This window comes from Bos taurus, chromosome 18, assembly GCF_002263795.3.
Source record: "Bos taurus isolate L1 Dominette 01449 registration number 42190680 breed Hereford chromosome 18, ARS-UCD2.0, whole genome shotgun sequence".
Lineage (NCBI taxonomy): Eukaryota > Metazoa > Chordata > Mammalia > Artiodactyla > Bovidae > Bos > Bos taurus.
The window spans coordinates 41777095-41804361 of NC_037345.1; the positions used below are offsets into that span (position 1 = coordinate 41777095).

A 27267-nucleotide genomic window follows, 5' to 3' on the forward strand; every position below is an offset into this window, starting at 1 on the left:
ATGCATAATATCCCTTGACTAATCTCTAAAATAATAAACTGGAGAAGTATAGCTTAAAAGCCAATAGAGGAGATAAATACCATATACTCAAACCAAGAGAGAAAATGGACAAACAGCAAATGGCACATATAGAAAAAGAAAAATGATTAATACTCCCAAAGTGTGGCCTGACTGTAGATCTCAGCTACATCCCTGTGATGTTTACAAAGTATAAGTACTTCCCCCTACAGAAAATGGTTAAACGTGGTGCTCACCGCCAGTGTGTGAAAACAGATGCTTCATACATTTCCTTCAGTTTTACAGTTATTTCTGGTGGGAAAGCTAAGTCCCCTGCATTTGATTCCATCATGGTCAGGTCTGAATGCTAATCCATGTGGTCTCATAGTTATTACAGTTCTTCCTAATTCTTCCTCACTTTGTTAATAAATATTTTATTCATGAAAAAATATAGCATTTTTGTATTAAAGTTATGTAGTAGTGTCCTATATTTCAGAAATAAAGTGTATTTCTAAAGATAGTGGGTTGGGCAAAACATTCATTTGGATTTTTCTGTTACATCTTATGGAGAAACATGAACAAACTTATTGGCCAACCCAATATGCATTATTATAAATATTTAATATAAATAGATTGTATATGTGCTGTGTCTTTCGTAGCTGCTCAGTTGAGTCTGACTCTTTGCCACCCCATGGACAGTAAGTAGCTCACCAGGCTGGAGTGGGTTGCCATGCCCTACTCCATATATTGTATATAAGCAGATATAAACATAAACATAGATAATATGCTATGGAAATATAATCTATTTATTCTTATCATCCAACATTGGTTTTGGCACCAACTTAATTCATTTTCATTACTGCCTAGTATTCCACCATCCATATGTGCAACATTCCATTTATCCATTTTTCTGTCAACAGAGACCAAGCCAACTCTTCACTGACATAAATAACACTGCCGTGAAAATCAGAGACATAAGAGTTTGCTACACTGTCCTCAGTTGTGTTAAAGGTTGACATAATCGTCCTTAGGCATTTGATGAAAATAAAGTAGAGAAAGCAAAGTCAGCAAGATAAGTTGGCAATTGGATTTTGAAAATCTACACTTTAATAGAAAAACATTTTTATAAGTAATAGATAAGCTAAAGCTATAACCCAAAGAAATCGACTACATGGCTAGAACATCTTAAGTCTAATTTTCTGTAATGAGAGCTTAACATCTGTGGATAAATTGGGCAGGAGGTAACATGAGCCACAGCCTGAGTTCACTGCTATCTTCTACCCGTTAGATTTTGGCAGGAGAACCAAGTACAGGGCCTGGCCCTCTCTTACCCTAGCCCAGCCTGGCCAGCCTCTCCCTCTCATGGATCTTCTTCCTTCTCAGGATGGCCATGGTCAAAGTTTTTGTTTTGTCTTGTTTTTGTTTTTAAGTTGGAAATTACTTCTCTTAAACCAAATTATAATATTAAATTTTACAAAGCACCAAGATCCATTTTTAATGGAAGAAAATCTAATGCTACTTTTTCTATGTATAAAAACCAAAATGGTCTGTGACCAAAAAAAAGGAAAAAAAAAGGAAAAATCTGGTCCCATCACTTCATGGGAAATAGATGGGGTAACAGTGGAAACAGTGTCAGACTTTAATTTTTTGGGCTCCAAAATCACAGCAGATGGTGATTGCAACCATGAAATTAAAAGACGCTTACTCCTTGGAAGAAAAGTTATGACCAACCTAGATAGCATATTCAAAAGCAGAGACATTACTTTGCCAACAAAGTTCCGTCTAGTCAAGGCTATGGTTTTTCCTGTGGTCATGTATGGATGTGAGAGTTGGACTGTGAAGAAAGCTGAGCACTGAAGAATTGATGCTTTCAACTGTGGTGTTGGAAGACTCTTTGAGAGTCCCTTGGACTGCAAGGAGATCCAACCAGTCCATTCTGAAGGAGATCAGCCCTGGGTGTTCTTTGGAAGGAATGATGCTAAAGCTGAAACTCCAGTACTTTGGCCACCTCATGCAAAGAGTTGACTCATTGGAAAAGACTCTGATGCTGGGAGGGACTGGGGGCAGGAGGAGAAGGGGACGACAGAGGATGAGATGGCTGGATGGCATCACTGACTCGATGGACGTGAGTTTGAGTGAACTCTGGGAGATGGTCATGAACAGGGAGGCCTGGAGTGCTGTGATTCATGGGGTCCCAAAGAGTTGGACACAACTGAGTGACTGAACTGAACTGAGGAAATTTTACAAACAAAATTTACAAAAAAATATTTTTTAAATGAGTAATGGCAATATCATAATATATAGGTAAATAGATAGATGAAAGATGGGTAGATAGAAAATTAATAGATAAGTAGTAGTAGAAAGGAACATTCAGTTCAGTTCAGTCGCTCAGTCGTGTCCGACTCTTTGTGACCCCATAATCGCAGCACGCCAGGCCTCCCTGTCCATCACCAAATCCCGGAGTTCACTCAAACTCACGTCCATCGAGTCAGTGATGCCATCCAGCCATCTCATCCTCTGTCGTCCCCTTCTCCTCCTGCCCCCAATCCCTCCCAGCATCAGGGTCTTTTCCAATGAGTCAACTCTTCACATGAGGTGGCCAAAGTACTGGAGTTTCAGCTTTAGCATCAGTCCTTCCAAAGAAATCCCAGGGCTGGTCTCCTTCAGAATGGACTGGTTGGATCTCCTCGAAGTCCAAGGGACTCTCAAGAGTCTTCTCCAACACCACACTTCAAAAGCATCAATTCTTCAGTGCTCAGCTTTCTTCACAGTCCAACTCTCACATCCATACATGGCCACTCGAAAAACCATAGCTTTAACTAGGCGGACCTTTGTTGGCAAAGTAATGTCTCTGCTTTTGAATATGCTATCTAGGTTGGTCATAACTTTCCTTCCAAGGAGTAAGCGTCTTTTAATTTCGTGGCTGCAGTCACTATCTGCAGTGACCATCCTCCACTTTAATTTTACTCTATTTTCTGTTCATGACTTTTTTCAACATTTTTCCATTAAAAAATCCAACTCCTCTGCATTCACTAGCCAAATAGGATTCCTTTATTTGTTCATACCATGATTTTTCATTGACTCAATCATTACTGGGCTTTTAGATAAATTCCATTTTTTCCAATTAGATATGACACTGAGGTGCCTATTGTGCTAAACATTTGTTAACATGTATGTTAATTTTCTTAGGATAAATTCTCAGGTTTGGAATAGCTGGCTCAAATATTACTCATTTCTAAAGACTTTAATATATTAGCTAAATTATCTTTAGAAAACTTCTATGATGTACTATCATCTTAAATCGAAGGGAGATTTATAAAGTCAATGCATATGATAACAAAATTGCATAAATCAAATATACCAGCCATATATATATATGGGCCTCAGTACTAGCAACTTTCATCCCTATCAGCATTTTCTCACAATTACCCCAACCAAGGGTAGAGTGTTTTTTTTGTTTGTTTGTTTGTTTTAATCTTTGGAAGTTTGAGGCAGAATGTTGTCTTATTGGTGCTGTAGCACACATTTACTCGATTGACAGTAAAATGAAACACTTTTTCCAGCTGACTGGCTGTCCATGCCTCTGTCTGGATTTACCTTTCCTGCCCTTTGAAGGATTGGAAGGCATGCCCTGGCCTCGCCTCATGCCCTGTGGGGGCCGTACGGTGCCCTTGTGTCTCCTCTCCTCCATAGGTCACAACATCCTCAGGATGAGACATGTCCCCTCCCTCCCCAGGACACCAGGATTCCAGTGCAACCCCATGGAGACCCAGTAAGCACTTAGCACACAAAGGAGTTAACAAGTTCTGAAGACCTGAGTGGCGTGGATTTTGTCATGATGTGGCAGTGAAGATGCATCGAAGATGGAATTTGGGATGCTCTTGAGTTCTGAGGAGGACTACAGTCCTTCCTGGGCTCTGCAGTTGTGTCCTGTGGGGCCTCGGAGGTGGGCCAGTGATGCAGGGTCCCTGAGAGCTTTCTGGTGTCTTCGTTGGGTTGCCCCTGGACACAGCTGCCCTTTCACAGCTATGACTTACTCTCTGCCCCTCCCCACTTTCCTGTGGATTTCCTGAGAAGTCCAATACAGAGACGCCACTATTCCCTAGGATTTGCGTTAGGTGCTTTATCCTTGTTACTTTATGTAATTCTCTCAATCGGCCTGTGATACAGAAATTGACAAGGCTTATCGCTTACAGGTGTGAGAACAGAGGCACAGAGAGTTTTAGGGACTCCTCCCCAGTGAATAGAAGTTTCCTCTCCTGTCCCTCTCGTCTTTGTTCTAGACTCAGCTCACTGTGTCTCTGCTTTCACTCTAAGCAGTCACTGCTTCCCCAGTCCTTGATTCACCTCCCTTCTCCTGAAGGGCCATTGAAGTCCCCTGGCACTCAGGTGGGGAGGACTCAGGAAGCCCTTCTGACCAGAGCTTGGACCCCAGTAGCTCTCTTTCCTTCCTGCCCCCGAGCAGCTCGAGCTGAGCCTGCCACCTCAACGAGCAGCATGTGGCTACGAGCGCCAACCCGGAGTCTGCCATGTGTTTCCAATCCATCGCTAACCAGCCCAAAGAGAGGAACGACTGCCAGACCCTCCATCTGGGGCAGACTCAACCCAAACAGAGGCTCCTGGGCCCCCAGCCTGGGCCCCTCCTCCCACCTGGCTGCCAACTCCCCCTGGCTCCTTAGTGCTTTGAATCCAACTCTACTGTCTCAGGCTTAGCTGATGAAAACTAGGCTGCCTTTCCGAAAATGTTTCTGGACAGTCAAACTAGGAGCTCTCCAGTCCAGAAATAGTGTTCAGATGTAAAAACACATCTAGGGCTAAGTTTTATTCTTATCCTGGGGAAACTCTGAAGGTGGGGATAGATAGGTGGATGGATAGATGGATGGATAGATGGATAGATGAGTTTTCCTCACAGTATGGGCAAAAGCCACACAGGTGACACTGAAAGTGTGCTTTATCTGGGGAGGAAAGAAGGTTCTTGCAAAGGCAAGGCCAAACGTTATAATCTTTGGAGATCTACTTTCACCATTTGGGGGCTGGCATTGAACCCTTCTCTCTGGAGAGGATGGGGACTTGATATACATGTAGAATGCAGCAAGAATAATTCAAATGACTCTTTAAAAATAGATTTCCAAAAAAAGTCATTTGATAATATTAATAGTTGACAGAAATTCAATAATAAGAAGGAAACTTTCTTTGTCATTTCTTCATGCAAAATCTTCAACTGTCAATAAGTATTTATTTATTAAAATTACAGACAAAATAGCTATGGAGTGAGATAATCCCACCTGTCCTTGGAGAAGATTTTTAAAGGGAAAGACACATTCATGCTTTTTGAGTTTCAAGGGCCTGGAGGCAAGTGAGTTGTTGAGATGACCCGTGAGCTCCATTCCAATTTGCTGGTGCTACAGAAGAAATCATATCAGGGGAACGTTCTAGATTTCATTTTAAAAATATGTTTCTCTTTGAAACATTTAGGAACAACATTTTTTCCCCCCAAATTACAGGAATTTTCCTTTAAGAGTAGTAGGGAAGAGCAGGAAAAAAGTTAAATCTAAAAAGCTCCAAATATAAGCTGAGAGCAGACGAGAGACCATTATTGCCAGTATCTGTCGTCAGCCATAGAATCATTAACATGAAATGCCTTTTGATGAATGCATTGAAAAAAAAGTGATTATATATTAAAGTATAAAAGTCTCTTCCTGCATTATTTAAATTACTTTACAATGCTGATTAAAATAACAGAACATTATAGCTTGCTTAGCTAAACATTGTATTTCCAAATCCATTTCCAATTGTTTCCCTTCAATTTGAACAATTTTTGAGCAATTTTATTGCTATTCATACCTGCTTGATTTTTTTATTAGAAATTAAAGTACACACATTTTTATCAATGTTGCAAAGTGCTGCAAAGCTTAACTCTTTTTGTGCCATTCAGAACCTTCAAATCACAAGGAGAGACAGACTTTTTTCTCTCTTTATCCAAGAGCTTCCCTATGACAGAAGATGTTTAGAAGCTACCAAAGCAGAATGGGCATTAGAGATCATTGGAACAATTTCCCAATTTACCTAAAGAGAAGCTGAGACTCACCGAAGGCCACCACCTTACCCATTAACACAAGGGAATTTTGTGATAAATCCGCAAATCAAGCCATATCTCCTGATCTGCTATTAGGGTCTCTTTTGACTCTTAGCAAACCATCTTTCACAAAACCTCCAAGAAAAAATGAAATGGCCGACTAGATAGAGGCATTTTTGAGGAAATTATTCTTATAGTCCCAGATACCTGACTTTTATCCATGCAACAGTTTAGTGCCAAGTTGGAGGAAACTATTAGTTGACTGATCCTCCAGCAAAGTGTGGACAAGGCAACACAGATCTGTAAAATGATACAGATGTGTGACAACCTATCTTGAATCTCATCAAGCCATGGAATAGTCCTGTGCATGACCCAGGACAAGTTCCTTGGTTTGAAAACATACTCAAAAGTGGAATGAGTGACTACCCTTGCTGATTACAGAAACTCAGCCCTCCTCACCATCATGCCCACAGCACCATGCATGGAGAGGATGCTCGGGAGCTTGCCACTACATGGATGAATGAATGGCCAGCCCTCTGTCGTGTAGGGGTCTAGGGTTTCAAGCAACAGAAATTAATTCTGGCTAATGTGAGGAGGATCTGGGTCACGTAGGAAGTGAAAGCTGGGCTGCAAAAGGGATCTTGGATGAGGTCTGAGCAGTCCCAGGATCCAGACTTCAGGACCTAATGCTATCCAGATAAACTGGCTCCAATCATTTTCCATCTCTTCCATCCCTTCTCTCGACGTTCAGACTTGCAAGCAAAAAGGAATCCAGTCAGCTTAGCCTGTATCACATGCCTATCTCTAGGCAAGGAAGGGCTTGAAATGTAGTCCCGTAAGTCCATATAGATAGAAAGTGGTGTGTCCTAAGGAAAGTCAAGGTACTATTACCAGAGGAAAAAAAAAAGGGGGGTTCTGAGCAGACAAAAACAAATTTGTCTTCTATATGCTCTGCAGTTTTCTTCTATAGAGTTAGAATAATAAATACAGAACTTTCAGAGTTGGTTTGGGAATTGGAAATAGCAGTAACATTCTGCCTGACGTAGGGGAAGCACACTTCACAGGAGGTCTGTCATGGATGGTTTTATGTAGGAGCAGTGAGGGCTTCCCCGGTGGCTCAGTGCGTAAAGAATCCACCTGAAATGCAGGAGACATGGTAGATGCAAGTTCGATCCCTAGGTCAGGAAGGTCCTCTGGAGTAGGAAATGGCAACCCGCTCCAGTATTCTTGCTTGGAGAATTCCAGGAAAGAGGAGTCTGGTGGGCTACAGTCCATGAAGTTGTAAAGAATCAAACATGACTGAGCACAGCACAGCACACAGTGAGGGCAAAGTCTGCAGCAAGACATGGCTCTCCAGATTTACAACTCAGGCATCTGACAACACAGCTTTGTGTGCAGCCCTATGCTCTGCTGCTACCTTCCTCAAACCATTTATTCAATACTAGCCAAGGTGGAGTTGTTTAAGGCCCAAAGCATGCTGTGATGTTAAGAGGATAGTAGTTAGAGTCAGGTGTAGCTGAGGCTGGGGGAACCAAGAGGGGAATAGAGGAGTGAGTGCAGCTGAAGATAGCAAAGTGGTCAGGACTCTGATGCCCCTAAGCATCATAAATACAATGCTGTGATTGGGGACCTCAAGGCAGACTTCCAGCTTCAGTTCAGTTCAGTTCGGTCGCTCAGTCATGTCTGACTCTTTGTGACTCCATTGACTGCAGCACATCAGGCCTCCCTATCCATCACCAACTCCTGGAGTTTACTCAACCTCATGTCCAACGAGTCGGTGATGCCATCGAGCCACCTCATCTTCTGTGGTGCCCTTCTCCTCCCGCCTTCAATCTTTCCCAGCATTAGGGTCTTTTCCAATGAGTCAGTTCTTCACATCAAGTGGCCAAAGTATTGGAGTTTCAGCTTCAGCATCAGTCTTTCCAATAAATATTCAGGACTGATTTCCTTTAGGATAGACATCTCTTTGCAGTCCAAGGGACTCTCAAGCATCTTCTCAACACCACAATTCCAAAGCATCAATTCTTCGGCGCTCAGCTTTCTTTATAGTCCAACTCTCACATCCATACGTGACTACTGGAAAAAGCATAGCTTTGACTAGACCGACCTTTGTTGGCAAAGTAATGTCTCTGCTTTTGAATATGTTATCTAGGTTGGTCATAGCTTTTCTTCCAAGGAGCAGGCATCGTTTAATTTCATGGCTGAAGTTACCATCTGCAGTGATTCTGGAGACCCCAAAAATAAAGTCTGCCACTGTTTCCACGGTTTCTCCATCTATTTGCCATGAAGTGATGGGACCAGATGCCATGATCTTAGTTTTCTGAATGTTGAGTTTTAAACCAACTTTTTCACTCTCTTCTTTCACTTTCATCAAGAGGCTGTTTAGTTCTTCATTTTCTGTCATAAGGGTGGTGTCATCTGCATATCTGAGGTTATTGATATTTCTCCCAGCAATCTTGATTCCAGCTTGTGCTTCATGCAGTCCAATATTTCTCATAATGTACTCTGCATAGAAGTTAAATAAACAGGGTGACAATATACAGCCTTGATGTATTCCTTTCCCTATTTGGAACCAGTCTGTTGTTCCATGTCCAGTTCTAACTGTTGCTTCTTGACCTGCATACAGATTTCTCAAGAGGCAGGTCAGGTGGTCTGGTATCCAGCTTGCCAGATGCTAAGTCCAAGGCCACTGGCAGATTTTCTGGCAGAGTTCAAATAGACCTAAGAGTCCAAAGACAGAGACCTGAGAGAGCCCAGGGGGAAAGCCAGGATCTGAGCCTACCAAAGTCACTCAGCCGTCTGGGTACAAAAAAAAAAAAAAAAAAACGTGCTGAAATTAACTGTGATTCTAAACTGAACAGTGAGTCAGGAGACCCAGATCTCAAAACTAACAGGAGCAAAGAAAAAGAGGGTTATTCCTTGGGATTCAATGCAGCAAATAACAACTATTGCTTACTATTTGCTGGGTCCCCTGCTGGGGAGGCAGGCTTCCCAGGTGGCACTAGTGGTAAAGAATCCACCTGCCAATGCAGGAGACGTAAGAGATGCAGGTTCAATCCCTGGGTCAGGAAGATCCCTTGGAGTAGGAAATGGCAACCTGCTCCAGTATTCTTGCCTGGAAAATCCCATAGATAGAGGAGCCTGGTAGGCTCTAGTCCATAGGGCCTTAGAGTCAGAAACGAGAGACTGAACACTGCTGGGGAGGAAGGAGAGAGTAGTGATTAGAGACGCAGACCCCGAAGTCAGATCATCTGGTTCTGAGACGGGTTCTCTCCCTTGGCAGTATGTCTCTGAACCCGCCTCATTAACTGTCCTAAGCAGAGTTACTAGGAGTAGCTAGCTTTGTGTATGTTGAAGAGCTAAATCAGATAGTTAATGCAACGTACTGAGGGCTGAGGAGGTGTTCAGTTAGCATCAGTTACTGTTGTTATTGTCGTGTTGGTTGTTAAGCCCTCCCATGCCTCATCTCCTTCAGTCCTTAGGGTCTGAGGCAACACTAGGAAGAGGTCTAGTGAGAAAGGCAGAATGGGAGCTGAGCCTTGGAGAGTTCAAGGGCAAGAGGACTGGGAATGGCGACTGTCAGGCAAAGGGAAGGAACAACACGCTCACTTGGAAATAGCCAGGACTACCCGAGCTCCGAGAGGAGGAGTCCCTCAAGTGCAAGAACTGATGTCCCCCCCCCACCCCACTTTGTGGCAGGACTCCCATCAAGACGTGTCACATGGGGCTGACTTGGAGAGTTCTCGTTCTCATCTGGGAACAGAAGGAGGACAAGTCAGGCTGTTAGTCTGGACCCTGGGGAGGCATAGTCTGCCCAGTCAGCCGAGAAGGTGGGACATGATTTTGGAGTAGACCGAAAGCCACAAATCTTCTTCAGGACATTTAAATCCAAGAGTCAAGACTCGGTAGATGGGGAACATGAAGGAAAGGAGATTAGGGGGGCAGGGAGTGGGAGACTGCTGGGGACCCTCTATGCCAGGGCAGTAAGTGCCAGGAAATGACACGGGGCAGGTCAGGGAACCAAGGCAGAGCCTGACATCTCTAAGGTCCCCTTTCTCCCTAATAAATCCCTGTGCTTCCTTGGGAACTCAGCTCCACTGCCTCGGGAATCCCTCCCAGGCTCCAGGCTCACTCAGCAGCAGTCCAGTTAGGTGGGAAGGAAGTGTGTGGCAAAGGGAGGCCAGAAGCCCTCGGGGGAGTGGCTGACCATGGGCTGGCACAGGCCCTCCTCCGAGCAGTCAGAGGTGTGAGTGGGGCCAAGGCCCAGGGCCAGAGGCAACTGGTGGGGGAGTTTAGGCTGCCTCTTCATCAGACCACGAGAAGCCAGAGGAGCTGTAATCTCTGACCCTTGCCTTTTCTTGCTGCCTCAGGCCTCAGCCAAAGTTAGAACACCTTCTCTGAGTTTCTGGGGGTTAACTCTTCAAGAGTGCGTGTGGAAATCCATGCGCCACTAGAATAGTCTTAACCAGTGATTGAGAAGCTTTGACAGAAAACTGGGAAGGCGCCCTTATTCTCAACTCAGGCGCCCACACATACCACCGTTTCTTTTTGTGAAAAACATCAACAAGTTACAGATATGTAATTTGGAAGAAAACAACCTCAAGTAATGTGCCATTCTAGTTAGGCCTAAATTCACACTTAAAATATTATTCAACTAATTAAAATGGAATTAAATGAATATAATGTTCACTGTGTCTACTGTTTAGCATAAAAAGTTGTTAAATATATCATACTCTGTGTTCCGAACTGGCAGCAGATTTTCGCAATGTTTAATTGTAAGAAATAGCCATGTACTACTTAATTGCATAACTAGGTGGAACATAAAAATCACAATTACATGAATTATATTAAGTAAAATATGTTAAAATAGTTTGTTTTTCGATGGTGGAATTTTATGGACACCATAATGAAACCGAAGTACATTTTTAATTACCTAATTATTGCTATTTTCAAAGTCCATTTACACCATAATTGTTCCTGTTTTCATAGTCCAAAGAGTCGTCGACAGAAACACTCAGTAGGATCTAAAATAAGGATTCATTCTTCAGACAGCTCCTGCTCATGGTTCCCCCCCTCCTCATCTTTAAAAAATCTATCTCAGAAGCATTCATTCATCATTTATTCAACAATAATCATGTATATAAAACTGTTGGGTATGATAGAGGGATATAGGGATGCAGAAGGACATGTAGTATTCCAGGCAACCTCTAGTCAAGGTAAGATCTACTGCATCTGAAGCAGACTGAAAAAATGGCCAGCAGTCAGTGGTCTCACCGACTCTCAGGAGCTCAGCAGATGGGTAACTGTGGGTGGCGGGGATGGAGGTTCGGGCAGGACAGGACGAGGTTGTAGCAGGTGGGGAGGTGAGGAAGGGCATCCCAGGATCCCACTGGAACCAACATGAGCAAGGATCTGGAGGAAGGAAAAGCAGGTTGAATGAGTTTCCGGGAGTAGACAAGTGTGGAGGTGGCAGACAGCCACAGGGAGATAGGGGAGAGATTCTGTCACAAAGCACAACCAGAAAAAAAAAAAAAAAACACACAACCAGGACCAGAGCCAGAACCAGCGGGGCATTTCCAGCAGTGAGGATAGGAAGAGTGAGCCCTCACTCAGCCCTTGGGGCTAAGCGTGAGCTGGGGGTGGGGGAGCAGAGACTGCAAGCTTCTGAGCACATGGGGGACAAAACCGTCAGTGATGGAAATGGAAGAATCAGGGAGAGATGGTTTCCACGAAAAACAATGAATTCAATTCTAGACAGAAGAGGTGTGAGTTTATAGAAGAACATTCATGCTAGGTGAGGGATGCAAGTTTTCTCAGCAGATCAATCCCTTTAAAACTCCCCCCCCACCCCAATTTTAATCTTGAGCAAGTGCTCAAACTCTAATCTTTTTTTTTTTTTTTTTTTGTGGCGGGAGAGGAGACCAACAACAGACAGAGTAGGACAATTTTTAGGTGAAACTGTGAAATGTGAGGGCAGTTCCTCACCACACATATTGAATTAGTGTGATAGTTTTTAAAAGTATTCTAGGAGAAACGCAAACTACATTATAAGAATGGATCTGAGGGCCATGGTGGGTGCAGTCCTCACTCTGGTTTTCTCTCTTCCAAGGCCCCACCGTCCCTGGAGTTTACTAAATGATCTTCCCTTGAGGGTTTGAGAAAATTCCATAAATCACAGACGATTGTTGAAGGATTTTATTTTATTTTTCACAACTTGATTTCCCTTTTATTTCCTGGAACCGTTAATATGCGCTGAGCCTCTCTGTTTGATCATCACTACAGAGCCCTGAATGAGGAACCCTTGGCAATGGTCAGAGGACAGTCTTAATTGTCAGACTGATTGGACAAACCAGGGTATGTTCTGGAACTTCTGGTTGTTTGTTCTAAATCTTTTAGAGAGAGCTCTCTATCATTCACGCTATTTAAAATATGTCTTCCTGTGAGGGAAACAGGTACCAGCCACTGGGTATCTAAAGACTCAGTGAGTCACTGTGGTTAAGACAGATCATTGGATACTTACCTGATGGGATTTCAAAGTTGGGAGGCCATGGGGTCTGAACAGCAACACTGACACCAGCCAACAGGACCCAGCTCTGGGGGAGCTGTGGCCCAGAAAGTGCTTCTGCTCCACTGGGTCCTCTCAGGAAGCAAGCTGAGGGGGAGGGACAGAGCTCATCCCTAGAGCAGGAACACAGCATCTGATGCAACAATCCTGCATGATTCTTGCTCTTGATTCCAGCTCAGGGAAAGGAAAGCGGTGTTTACTCACACCTGGATAAGCTGTCTTACCTGAGTAGACTGATCAAATTTACTCTAACATCCTAGGGATAGGCATGGGTGCCCTGAAGACCAGTCTTTATTTTGTACTCAAGGCTCAGGCATTACACGATCATCCATGCACCATTCCCTCTTTGCCAGGAACTGAACAAAGTGTAAGGCAATTCAAATTCCAAAAAAGACAAAAAGCCGATTAGCAAACACCAAGTACTGACACAACTTAGGCAATCTTATAAATCAGTGTTATGTCAACTAAATAAATAAAAACTCATTTATTCATTTTAACAAAGAAAGAGATCCTATCCATTGACCAGGCATTTACAGCCCCCAGATGTGCAAACATACATTCAGGATTTTTGTTGAATCCATGTTGTGTTAGTACTGCTATTTACTCATATCTTTTTTTCCTTTGATATGAGTTGTATTTAAACTTAAGCAAATTTATTTTAAAAGGAAATTTTCTATCACTAAGTGGGAAGTCAGAATCATCTGCCACATATTATGACTATAATAAGAATGCAAGGAAAACATAGCTACTAAATTAGAAGAGTCTCTCCCTGTACCCCTAAAATAACCTCATACCACATCAATGGTATAAGTGTATACAAGAAATATCAGAAACAAGAAAAGTTGCAAATTTTAAAAACTAAAACTCTGAAGGTTGCTTTTTACAGATGTGAGTGAAAGTCTTTATGAAAAAGGGCTCTAATATTTTTCTTTTCTTTCCACATATTCTAAACTAAAATATGCCACTGTTTTGTATAAAGCAACCCTGTGTAGGCAAAATATTCACGACAGGCCCAGATCACGTTCTAACACACCTATAAAATTGTTGCAATATTATTTTGTAACAGTGCATGGCCCCTTGGGAACCTCAGTTTCCACTGTCTGAGATAAGGGGGATTGTGATCTGCCAGGACGGCTAACTTAGTTAAAGTACCTGTGAGCTGCACAAGTCAGGTGTTCCCGCCATGTAGATAAAGAATATGCAGAAACATGCTGATACCACAGCGTCAGGAAGGCTGCGTCAAAGAGCAAGGCGTACAAATCTTCAGGCTCTAAAGTCTTAAAGGAATGTTCTTCAAAGCGCATAGGAAGGCCTTGGTACTTGTCTCCATACTTACGGAACTAATCTTTATGGACCAAATCCCAGGAATTCATTGATTTTCTGCTCTCAGACAAGATGGTTCTCCAAGTGGGACTTGTTCTCCACCATCTACTGAGAGAGAAGTGAACTCAACGCTTCAGTATCTTAACTCAAGGCCCTTGTGTCAAATAAGAGGTTACTACCTACTGTGAATGATAAACCTCCATGTTTAAAGTGTTCAACACAACAGAAGCTTATCTACTTATTTAATCAGTGTTGGAGAAGACTCTTGAGAGTCCCTTGGACTGCAAGGAGATCCAACAAGTCCATTCTGAAGGAGATCATCCCTGGGATTTTTTTGGAGGGAATGATGCTGAAGCTGAAACTCCAGTACTTTGGCCACCTCATGCGAAGAGTTGACTCATTGGAAAAGACTCTGATGCTGGGAGGGATTGGGGGCAAGAGGAGAAGGGGACGACAGAGGATGAGATGGCTGGATGGCATCACTGACTCGATGGACGTGAGTCTGAGTGAACTCCGGGAGTTGGTGATGGACAGGCCTGGCGTGCTGCGATTCATGGGGTCGCAAAGAGTCGGACTCGACTGAGCGACTGAACTGGACTGAACTGAACTGAATGAGTGGTAGTGACGGCGTGACTGCTTCAGCCATCATTTAGGGACCCAGCCTCTGTCCCTTTTGTGATTTTAACCTCATCTAGAAGAGTGCTAGCCAGGAGAACTTTCTGTGGTGACGGAACTGTTATACTGTCTGTCCAATGTGGTAGACACTAAGGACATGCGGCTATGGGCATTTTAACTGTAGTTAGTGAGACTGTAACTGAATTTTCAATTATAGTTAATTTTTTTTTTAAAGAAAAACATTGAAGGACCTTTGTTACCTAGTTTCAAGAATATTTTATAGCATTTAAATATAGCTACAGAAGTCAAGACAGTGCTATTAACATATGAATAGCCTAATAGATCAATGGAACAGGAGCGAGTTCAGAAACAGACCCACCATATATATAGTCAATTAATCTTTGAAAAAGGTGCCAATGCCAAGTTAAATCAATTCTGGAAAAGATCGTCTTTTCAACACGGTGCTGGAACAACTGGATATCTGTATGAAATAAAAATAGAGAAATAGATCTAAGAGAAACAGCGGCTGCCATGTAGATGTGTTATTTCCATCAAACTGATGACTGAAGTTAAAAGCATCAGTTGTAGCTTTAAAAGGGGGTTGGGGATTGAGGTCCAGAAACATTAAATAGAAAGACTATGATCATACAACAAAGAAATGCTAAAGATAGGATTCAAACTGGCTATCTATAGTCTTAAAGTTGCCTCTCTATGGTGAAAAGCCTTAGTGCAGGAACAGTGGTGGGGAGGTGATGAGAAGAATGCTGAGTCCTAAATCAGTCGGGAAGCTGAGCTCTCTCACTGTCTCTTTTCCTCTCTATTTTGGGGTCCCATCCATGTTCCACACACAAGGCAGAACTAGGGGATTCTCTAGTTTAATTTCATATTTTATTTTTATTTCATTGGGTTTGGAGGAGGGAAGGAGTCAGGAGTCCATGGAATCACAATATTCCTTTGTCCCTTATTTTTATTTAATTTTAATTAATTTAAATGTAAATAGCCACATGTGATTAATGGCTATTAGGGTTTAGAACCTTAGCATCCTCTCCATTCATCTAGCAAAAGAGAAAAAAAGGAAAGTATGGTATTTGGGGAGGTTTTAACTGGTGGTCCTAGAAGTTTGCAATTCACTCCCTCTTTCCATTGGCTAAAACTGAGTCATGTGGCCACACTTAATTGCAAAGGAGGCTGGGAAATGTAGTTTAGCTGTATGCTCAGGAAGATGAGGGAGTAGGTTTTGGAGAGTCCCATGTTTATGACTCTGGGAATGAAGGTTCAATAGGTGCCAAAATGAGCACCTCTTCCCATTGAGGCAACTACAGAAAACAATAGGGAAACCAGAGAAAGAAGTTGCATGAAAACAGCATAAAGGCTAAAGTAGTTAGAACACCAACTTGCAAACATTTATGATGCCCAGCAGTAAAAAGATTAAGACTTAAGGAATATCTACATGGAGCATCCCCGATGGCTCAGTGGTAAATCCATTTGCAATGCAGGAGACGCAGGAGATGAGGGTTCAGACCCTGGGGCAGGAAGATCCCTTGAGTAAGAAATGGCTACCTGATCCAGTATTCTTACCTGAAAGACCGCATGGACAGAGGAGCCTGGCGGGCTACAGTCCACGGGGTCCAAAGAGTCAGACACGACTGAGCAACTGAGCACAGGAGCACACATGAAGCTCAACTATGTCTATTCACTCAGCATTTATCCCATGCCTAATGGTGTCAAGTACTATGCCCAGCACAGAGGATGCAACGATGGGCAAGACACCATCCACCACAGAGGATTTGAATTTAATGTGGCAAGTGTAGCCTCAGATGTAAGGATAAATTGCAGTGAAAACTCAGGCTATGGACACTGAATTTTCTGTGGGTAGATAGAGGACAGTTTTAGGAAAGGGTTTCCAACAAAAGTGTGTATGTGTGTGCAGTTACACACACACCCAAGATAGAAATTTTTTAGACATACAACTGTCAAGGAGTGGGTGGTGAAGTGTCCTCAAACCAAAATCAATAAAGGACAGATATCATAACTCCAATTTGTATGTGTGCATTCAGTCACTCAGTTGTGTTCAACTCTGCAACCCCATGAACTGTGGCCCTCCAGGCTCCTTTCTCCATGGGATTTCCCAGGCAAGACTACTGAAGTGGTTTACCATTTCCTTCTCCAGGGGATCTTCAACTCGGGCATTGAACTTGCCTCTCCTGTGTCACCTGCACTGCAGGTAGATTCTTTACCACTGAGCTATCGGGGAAGCCCATGACTCCAATAAGCATGTGAAATTCTCCTTATGTCAAATTGTTTGCTGACCTGAATCTCCTCATGGGCTCAGCCAGGTGTATAAGCTCCTAGGATACATTTCCCATTTCCTCTATGGCATCACCATGATTTCATCCAGAGCTTCCTTGAACACATGAAGCAGAAGCAAGAGTCCCTTTTCTGATTTCCCCTGGAACTGCTCCTTCATCTCCCCTTTCCTGGAGCACTTTCCTTTCTTCCTTGGTGAGTTATTTACCCTCCAACACTAGACTGTGCATCCCTTTGTCCACTGCCCATGTCTTAATTATATTGGCAAGACAAAGTCTTTGCTTCATTGACTGTGGTGGTCTTCTTTGTGTCGTGGCCCCTCAGACATTTCACCTTACTACCAATACAGAGACCTGATTTCTTCCTGGGGCAGGGAGTACCTCTCCCTTTATGTTGATCATGTTAAGAATGTAAATCATGGTGTCAAGTAGTGGGCCCTGGACTCTATCTAGCCAGGGCAATCAGCCAAAATCTCCCACATGACTTTGAATATGTAGAAGAGTGGCATGAGGTCAGGGAAGGGTTTGGGGCTCAACCCTCCAAAGCAGAGAACATTCCCTGCCACTGCTTAAGGCTGAGTTGGCCTGAACCCTCGGTATACCTTGATCCCAGTTTCTTTGAGTCTGAGTCTTCACCCTTCCCATCAGTTATTTAGGCCCCCAAGCAATTTCCCAGAAATTTCCTGAATGGACATCTGTAAGTGCATATGGGGACATATCAATGAATGTCACAGAAGACTAAATGTAAAATCTCTCTTTATGGACTAATATAATCTGTTTCACATAGAAGCAAAATGAAACACATCCAATGTACATTGAGTCGACGATGGGAGTGGGCTTGTGACCAGCTGTTATTTTCAACGTGCTTGGAGATATTCTCATTTGACTCTTTTTTTCATATATTTATTGAAGCTGTGCCAGGTCTGAGTGGGGGTGTGCAGGATCTAGAATAGTTCCCTGACTAGAGATTGAACCTCGGCCACCTGTACTGGGAGCACAAAGCCTGCCACTGGACCACCAAGGAAGTCCCTCATTTGATTCTTGTTATGGAAAGACACCAGGAGGACTGGAACTTGGTACACGCTCCATGAGCTTTCTGGATTTGGAGAAACTTTTAAAGGATGGGGAGGAATATCCAGGTCCCCACCTTTCTGCTTCTCAACGCTAATCAGTTGATTCCTCCCTCCTTCCCGTCCTCCTGCCTCTCTCATTGCTGCCTTCCTGCCGTAGGATTATTTTATCCCTAAATATCTTCCCTCTAAACTGAAACTTCAAGACGGAAAAACTGATCATTTCCTACAAGTCTCAGCACTAGGACTTTTTTCATAGGGGATGTTAGGAAATATTTGTAGAACTGAAGGGAGTTGATTTGAATTATTGAATCTAGGTAAGTGGCTTTGGTAAATCCATTAGCTTTGCCCTGGAAATCTCGGCTCCTGTCCCACCCCATTTCTATTTGGCCAAACTAACATGACAGAGAGTGATTCAGCAGTCTTCCTTATTCACTTCAGAGAGTTGAAAATGAGACGTGAAAATGACAGCAAGTAGACATGTCAATAAATACCCATTCAGAGCCAGGGCAGGAGAGTCCTGCTGCCATCTCAGTCTTCACAAGGAGAGAATGTCAAGGCCACTTGAATGGATCTCACAGAAATCACCCAGTTCAAGATGACCATACCACTCTGGAAGTTGACATCTGGGATTTCCGTCGGAAAGATGTTAGATTTCATGCCCTTCAGATTCTCTTTGAACTTCTGAGCCTGAAAACTGCTTGTCTCATGGAGCAGAATTTGTTCTTGATATTTACTTAAAATATTAGTGTCAGCTAATAAGATAATGAGTCTTGAAGTTTTATCAACAAGTAAGGTTTAAGTCTTTAAGGTTTATCTGGTACTAAAGAGCCCTTAGTATTTCTGGGGCCATGTGTGCACACCTTCTTAAGTCCCTAGATGATGGGCTCTAATTTTAATTTGTATAAAGTGCAAGTGTGTGTGTGCATGAGAGAGAGAGAGAGAGAGAGTGAATTAAATATATAATGTACATCTTAAAAGCCACTAAATACAAGGGGGGAAAAGTAGGTATATATTTAGCCAAGTGTTTTGTGGATTTCTTTTCCCTTTTGAAAAACTCCAGTACAAGCATGCAAGCCAAGTAGAAGCCTCTTACTCTGGTTATTTATTTATTTTGCTCTCTCCTTTGGAAAGCGATGCACATGTATTATGAAAAGCAAATATACTCTTTATTGTCAAACAAAGTTTATAAGGTTCATGTGTCAATGATGAGGCCAAAGACCTCACACAGAAAGTTTCCTGTCCTGGAAGAATTTCTCATGAAATATAAAATATGGGAAGTAAGGAGACCCCTTACTGCCAGAAAAGAGAATCAGCCCACTCCTAATGGCACCCTGGGGACTGGATGAGCTCAGACCTTGACTGTCCAAGCGTGGGAGGGGGGTCTTTCTCTGCAGACGAGCATAGAGGGGGAAGACTCAGTGAAGGGGAAGGACCACAGAGGAAGTTGAAGGGTATTTACTCAAAAGAGGCTACTTATGTCCAACTCCATGCAGCTCTGACATCCAGATGCATGAGGCAACCCGCCTTTGGGGACACGGGAAGTGGAAGCAAGGTGATGACAAATGAAAGGCATTCTTTGGCCTTGGAGCACATAGGCATGGAATCCGGTAGGCGTACAGTTACTATTTACAGGAAACTGGCACAGAGTTATAACTTTTCCTAGACAGGTTGGTGCCATTGTGTTCTGGCACCATGAAAAGCATTAAATAAGGCTTAGCATTTGTCTAAACCACGCTGGATGTACTATACTTTCTGATATGTATTGCTTTCTCCGACTGGGAGTTTCACTAAAGTCCCTCCCTGGGGAGCAGAAAGCGGGAGTTATAGTCAACCATGGTTAATTTGCGCTTTGTGCTTTGTTTATCCAAACCATATGTCTAGATGGTTGTAATTCTGTGTCACTGGCTGTGTAATGCTCTCTGTGCTAAGAGCTCTGTAAATAGCAACAGCTCGATGCATAATCACGTTGGCATTCTGAAGGGGGGAAAGGGAAGTTTCAAGTGACGTTTGTTGTAGAGACAAACCCCCGAGGGTGTCTCCATCCCCATCTTTCAGGCTCTGATCCTTTGTGCTTTGGTCAAGCAGGTCCTTGTGGACCAGACAGGATCTGCTAGCAGCCAGGTGTGGTGGGTCAGTACTACCTCTCATTCTCATTCTCTAGCCATCAAGCTCCCATATAACCAGATACTAAATCAAATCCTTGTTATTTAGCAGCTTCAGCAAGTATCTGGTGTACAGAAGAGAGTTCCTTTTATTTCAATGCCAAAAAATGAAAATAAGGTGAATCTACCATGATTTCCTTTTGTAACATTTTCATTAGCATTTTGTACTTAATTTATCAAATGTCAATCAATATAAGACACTGTGCTCAAAGGTTGGAGGTGATAAACCTCAACATGAATTTCTTAAATGGCAAAAGACTAGCGAGGATGAAAACAGAAAGGTGCCAGCTTCCAAGTTCAGGCTAAAAGCTCAGGGAACCTGGAGGGCTTAACCCATCCATCAGTGCAGAACAAGCTCCTGCTCACTCAACAGATGTGAGGCATCTTCTATGTGCTAAGCAGAGTGCCTGTGTCCAGAGGCACGTGGTGACTCCTTCCCAGTACCCCTGTCCTCATGAAGTTTCTAGAGTAGCTACTGGCAACCAAAATGCCTGGCTAGAGATCTCTGGAGGACTTGAGGTCAGACAGGTGCTTTATAGCAAATGCCGTCTTGTCCCAACTTCAGCAACCTCCCAAAACTGAAAAGAAAACTTTAAAACATGATTCTCCTTCACACAAATGCTGCCATTCATAGGAGCGAGGCCACCTTACTTCTGGGGTCTCTAAAGCATGATACTCTGTGCATATCAAACACAGACTGTCCAGAGTCTGTTTAAGATTGTGGGGACAGGAAATGTGTCAACCTCTTTGGAGTCCTAGAGAATGAAGGGAGGTGATCTGCAACCAGCCCAGTGGGGATAAACTGAAGATGTTTCCCAGCCTTGCCAGGGGCACTGCTATTTCCTTAGATGTCTTCATCAGAGAAGAATTCCAAAGACTGCTCTCATTCCAGGGCCAGCAGAGTCTGGGCCACCATGTTGCCCAGAAATGTTGGCGCGTTCCTCTCACCAGCCTTCTTAGGATGGTGACTGTCTCAACTCCTCTCTGTCCTCAAAGTCCACTCTTGGCAAACAGCTTTATGATGTATTTCGTGGGGGCACTGAGAAGCCGTTACATACAGCCTCTCATCCACCCAACACTGACTTTGTCGCCCACCTGCACCTGCCCCTCCTCCCTGCGTCCCTCCTGTGATAAAGGTGAAGCTGGCCCCCCTCCCTCCTAAGGACCCCTTCTCCTCCTGCCTTCTCAGAGCTTCCTTCTGCAGTCAATATTCTTTTTTCAAAAATGTCCACTTGTCTCCTCTCCTTCAAATGCATCTCCCCTGCTCCTACATACTTTATTCCTGCTCTTGCTTTTTCTTCTTATTGTCCTTCCCAGTCCAGCGGAGGAGAGTTGTGCCCACATGCTGTTCCAGTTCCTCCCCTCCTTTCAGTCTTCAACCCATTCCAAACTGGCTTCTTTTCTTGTCATTCCATCAAGACTGTTCCTGTCACCTGCTCCAATTCCTCTGTCCCATTCCAGACCTCTTAGCTGAACACTAACAACTAGTCAACATCTCTACTTGGATATCTTATGGATAAGGTGACAATACATCTCTAGGTGGTCAGGATAATCTCTGTTTCCCTGGCATCATTATTCCTATCACCCCTTTCATGTTCAAATGTGTTTTGGACAGTCAATTATAAGGTCACCTATCTGTTGGCAAGCAGTAGGCATCTGTGATTTGTCTGTCCTGTTTCTTGCATTGGTAACAGTGCCCAGTTTAGCTTTGGAGAACAATCCTTTGGAGTTATATTCTCCAGGCTGTTTAGTCCTATAACTAGTATACCAGCATCAGATCAGATCAGATCAGTCACTCAGTCGTGTCCGACTCTTTGCGACCCCATGAATCACAGCACGCCAGGCCTTCCTGTCCATCACCAACTCCTGGAGTTCACTCAGACTCACGTCCATCGAGTCAGTGATGTCATCCAGCCATTTCATCCTCTGTCGTCCCCTTCTCCTCTTTCCCCCAATCCCTCCCAGCATCAGAGTCTTTTCCAATGAGTCAACTCTTCGCATGAGGTGGCCAAAGTACTGGAGTTTCAGCTTTAGCATCATTCCTTCCAAAGAAATCCCAGGGCTAATCTTCAGAATGGACTGGTTGGATCTCCTTGCAGTCCAAGGGACTCTCAAGAGTCTTCTCCAACACCACACTTCAAAAGCATCAATTCTTCGGCGCTCAGCCTTCTTCACAGTCCAACTCTCACATTCATACATGACCACAGGACAAACCATAGCCTTGACTAGACGGACCTTTGTTGGCAAAGTAATGTCTCTGCTTTTGAATATGCTATCTAGGTTGGTCATAACTTTCCTTCCAAGGAGTAAGTGTCTTTTAGTTTCATGGCTGCAGTCACCATCTGTAGTGATTTTGGAGCCCCCCAAAATAAAGTCTGACACTGTTTCCACTGTTTCCTCATCTATTTCCCATGAAGTGATGGGACCGGGTGCCATGATCTTCGTTTTCTGAATGTTGAGCTTTAAACCAACTTTTTTACTCTCCACTCTCACTTTCATCAAGAGGCTTTTGAGTTCCTCTTCACTTTCTGCCATAAGGGTGGTGTCATCTGCATATCTGAGGTTATTGATATTTCTCCCGGCAATCTTGATTCCAGCTTGTGTTTCTTCCAGTCCAGCGTTTCTCATGATGTACTCTGCATATAAGTTAAATAAACAGGGTGACAATATACAGCCTTGACATACTCCTTTTCCTATTTGGAACCAGTCTGTTGTTCCATACCAGCATCAGATTTGTATAAACAGAGGTGTATGGTCGAAAATGGGTCAAGAACATTTATTCCCAATAATTGTATTAGTGCTATTTGGGGGGAAAAAATCTTACTTTTCTACTGGGAATGCTAAACTAGTAGAATATAAGTCTTAGATGGATGTGGGGAGAAATTGCCTTGAGGATAAAAGTGACACAGAGGAAGCACATTGGGGGAGCGGGTTGGATTCCAGTGTTGAGAGGGGAGAGAAGAGAGGGAGGGCTGACAGCAACACGGGGCACCTGGATCCGGACAGCAGTCCCACCCCTAGCCATTCTCTTACACAAGTCAAGACACTTTTTCATTTGGGAGAATTGGAGGTAGATTTCTATCACTTAATGCCAATAGAGTCTGGATCTATCCAAGCATATCCAAAATTCAAATCTGGCCAGTTCTACTCCTGATGCCCCCAGATCTTCTTCTATTTCAGTCAAGAAATCTCAGCAATAATCCAGTCTCTTTTGCCAGAAATCTGGGAATCATCCTTGACATCCCCCTTTCTCTGATCTCATCATCAAGTCCAGTTGATTCCATCACCAAAATATGTCTAGACTCTGACACCTTCCCTCCACCAGCACTGCCCTCAATACGTGCATGATATCACTCTGTCCCATCTGGACAATGGAACTGTCTCCCAAATGTCTTCCTGAGACCATTAGTGTTCTCCCTCCCCCACATTCTCCATGAAACAGCTGGAATCGTCTTAAACTCCCAATCTGTTCATCGTGCCCAAGGCCATACTTTATTGAACACTTGGAAGAAGAATAGAAGGAGCCCAATAACACTCAGAAAACAAGCAAGCACAGTTGAGCTCTCATAATTCCTGAATTCCCCAATGATATTTGAGACAGTGTCGAGTACCTTTCCCAGTACAATTTCCCAGGACAGGTGTTTCATTTTTTTCATTATTATTTGTTTTATTGTGTTTCAATCAGTAGCTTAAGGTCAAATATTTTTCCTTGTGGTGAGATATTTGAACATGGAAGCTTGCCAGCCAAGAGACAAAGTGCGCCTGCGCAGAAGTATTTCACATGGGTTGGTGACTGTAGGGCATTTGTAGATGTTGGTGTTTGAAGTTTTCTACAGCACCTCCCTGGAAGCAAGTGCTTCAGAGGAGAGGCACAAACGTCCTTGTCACTCTAACCTTCAGTGAACTGCTCTCCATCCCCTCCCTTCTCTTAGAGGACTTTAGATTTTAAATTCTATTGAAACAAGGCCAAATAAAATCAGTCCCACCAGATTAGGAAGCTATCCTGACCCAACAGTTTTGGAAAGGAATGGAAAGAAAACATTTAGCATGGAGGCTAAAATAAGAGGCCATGTATACCATGTGTCTTCTTCTTTGTAAGAGAAGGCTAACAATTGTAAGCGTGGCACTCTAATTGATAGACGTCTGTTGTAATTCCAATCCACGTTTTAATACCTTTTTTCTTTGACACTTGACAAGATAATTCTAAATGTCTGGAAGAATCAATGAACAAAATAATTAAGTAGATTTGATGAACGGAAATATTAGAGATATTTGCACAAACAGATATAAAAATAGTTTCTGAGACTACCATAATTAAAATAGATTGAACTAGGGGAGAAGCCGGTAGAAAGAACATATAGTTTGAATCTCCAGATGAAGTGATAAAGGGATAATTATGAAAACCTAAGACTAAATTGATTCATCACCGCTTCACATCACCTCCTAAAATAAATTTCAGTTGGAGAAAGGTTTAAAGCACATATACAAAGCAGCTTGAAGTAAATATAGGTGCATGTTTGTCTGATCTTGTGCTGGGAAAGCCTTTTAAAGAGTGTCTTATCATAAAGTAAATACTGATAGAATTAACCACATATAAATTGAAATCTGCCATAAGCATAATTTAAGGGAAAGCGACAAACTGAGAAAACAAGCGTTTACAATACAAGTAAGAAAGGGTTAATATTTCTAATGCTCTGAAATGTCATTGTGGACAAAAGACATGATTAGGAAATCCACAAAAGAAGTACTAACGGCAAAAATATGAAAAATGTTTAACTTTACAAGCTGTCAAAGATGTGCAAACTGAAACAATAGTGAAACACAATTTTTCAGCTATTACACTGACAGTTTAAAAAAAGAAAAAAGATTGTCTGGAGCTTGAGGAAATGGGCACCCATAGATTGCTGGCAAGGGCTTCAAGTGAAACAAGCTTTCCAGTGGGTAACTTGGCAAAATTCTTAAAAACGTGCACAGCCCATTTACACAGCAATTCCTCTTCTAGGAATTTATCCTCAGGAAATAATCATAAATAACTGCAGAAATTTATTTAAAAGATGTTCCCTGGAAGGTTGTTTATAATAGCAAAAAATTAAAAACAAAATAAATGTCTGACAATATGGAACCGGTTAAATAAATTATGGTGCAGTATAATCCATGATCACACACACACACAAAAAATTTACCAAGAACTACTTAGTGACTTTGGAAAAGGTTCACAATATATAGTTAAACGGAAAAAAATTTGTCAAACAACCTGCACAATGTGGTCTCATTTTTGGTTTTTTAAATATGTATGTATGTAAATATATGCATAGAAAAAGACCTTAAGAGGATAACCAGACAGTTATCAGTGATTATCTCTGGGTAGCAAGAGTATTGGTGATTTTCATTATTTTCCAAATATTCTGCAATAAAAATGTATTACTTTTGTAACAAGCTTCTTAAAAACATTAGCTTTTATTTAAATTCTGTGTTGCAAGTTGGGTCTCAAAAACTGGCCTTCAAAAAACCTTTTGGGGGAAATTCTTGCAGCCAGAAATTGAGGAATACCAGGGAAGATGGTCCAGTCAAACACAGCTGGAGCGGGAAGACATGAACCAGCTTCCAGGCTCCACTGGTCGCCAATCAACAGCCGCACATCACTGCCCCTGCTTCCCACAACTGCTTTTTCTAATGCATCATGGAAAGGGAAACTGATGTAAGCTGAAAATATTAATATCAACAACAATAGCAATGAATTTGATAACAACAGGTAACAATGAACATTTATTAAGCACTAAGTATTTTCCAGACACTGAGCTCATTGCTTTACTGATATCATCTCATTTAATCCTCTCAATAATCTTTTGGCAAAGGGATTATTGTCTGCACTTTGTAGATGTGGAAACTGAGACTTGGATGGTGATGAAATTCTCCCACAGTCATGGGCTCTCAGGCTGCCAGGTGGAATTAAAAACCCGAGAGACTCTGATCCCAGAGACCCTCACCCATCTCCATTGATGAGGGAGACGGAGCAGCATTTTTTCAAGCCCACGAGTCTTCCTGCCGACATCACCACCCAGGCCTCAATTTCCTTTGTGATTCAGCCCTGTATTATGTAGCCTGACTCCGGTGTGAAAGATTTGTGGCAATTGCATGATGTATGAGGTGCCATTTGTAAAAATATTATTTAGTGTAAAACATGATGTTTTTTCTCCTGATTTACAAGTTGGATTTATAAATCTGCACTTCTCACTATCTGAGTTATATATCTTGCTGCTGATTTATAAAACTTGCCTGTAAATCTTCCCAGCAAAGTTTTGATTCAGAAATCATTATTTTAAGAATTAGATTTAGTTAAAACATTCAACTGCTTTATAGGGGAGGCAATGGATTTACATAACTCCAATCGAAGCTTACAGATCCTACACCAGCTTTACAAGTCGTGCCTAGGAATTCCTAAAGAAAATGTTCTGATTTAAGGGCATTCACTCCACACTTTAGCTACACCTGACTGATTTACAGAGCCAAAGCCATATAATAATGATCCATTTTATAAAACCGCACTTTTCTTTTAACTCCACATCCTGATTTATATGCCCTAATTGAGTTTTTTGTAATGCGACCTTAGTCACATGCTCCTCCACCTCAGAACTGATCTTGAGGGAAAGATCCAGGAGTTATGTATGGTCAGAACAAAGTGACCCTGACTTCCTTCCTCTTTCCCTCTTTCCCTGATTCCAAAGGAGCTAAAACATTCGACCTCACCCTGAGCCAAAAGTAGCTAAGCTTGGGCCGGGTCCATAATGATAGCATTCCCTGGATGGTATTATTGTACCTTCACTCGGTCCCTGCTCCTCAGATGAAGAGGGATTGATCTCAGAGAGAAAAAAATGGCCAGTCCAAGGAATTGAGTACATATTGGACAAAAGATTGATAGCTGAATAAATCAATCAGCACATGAACAAACTTACTTGTTTATTGTTTAAGAACAAAGGCCAAAAGTCATTCAACAGGTAGCAAGTGACTGGGGAGGGAAGGGACCTGTGGGGAACTTTAGAAAGATGCTTGTCCCATCAGAATGGGGCAGCCTGGTTGTTGCTATGTGGGATTGCTTGCCTAGTATTTCGAGATCTGGCTTCTTAGAAGAATTCTAAAAGCCCGGATTTTT

General features: G+C 42.6%; 1 protein-coding gene across 1 annotated transcript in view; it reads right to left on the minus strand.

The window, feature by feature from the left end:
- Positions 1-7579: 7579 nt before the first annotated feature.
- The window catches only part of LOC132342747 (craniofacial development protein 2-like), a 32316-nt gene continuing 12628 nt past the window's right edge, over positions 7580-27267 (minus strand). Inside the window, 4 exon segments of the mRNA XM_059877312.1 lie at positions 7580-7595; positions 9763-9826; positions 11348-11485; positions 12594-12725. Coding sequence (XP_059733295.1) covers positions 7580-7595; positions 9763-9826; positions 11348-11485; positions 12594-12725 — 350 coding nt within the window.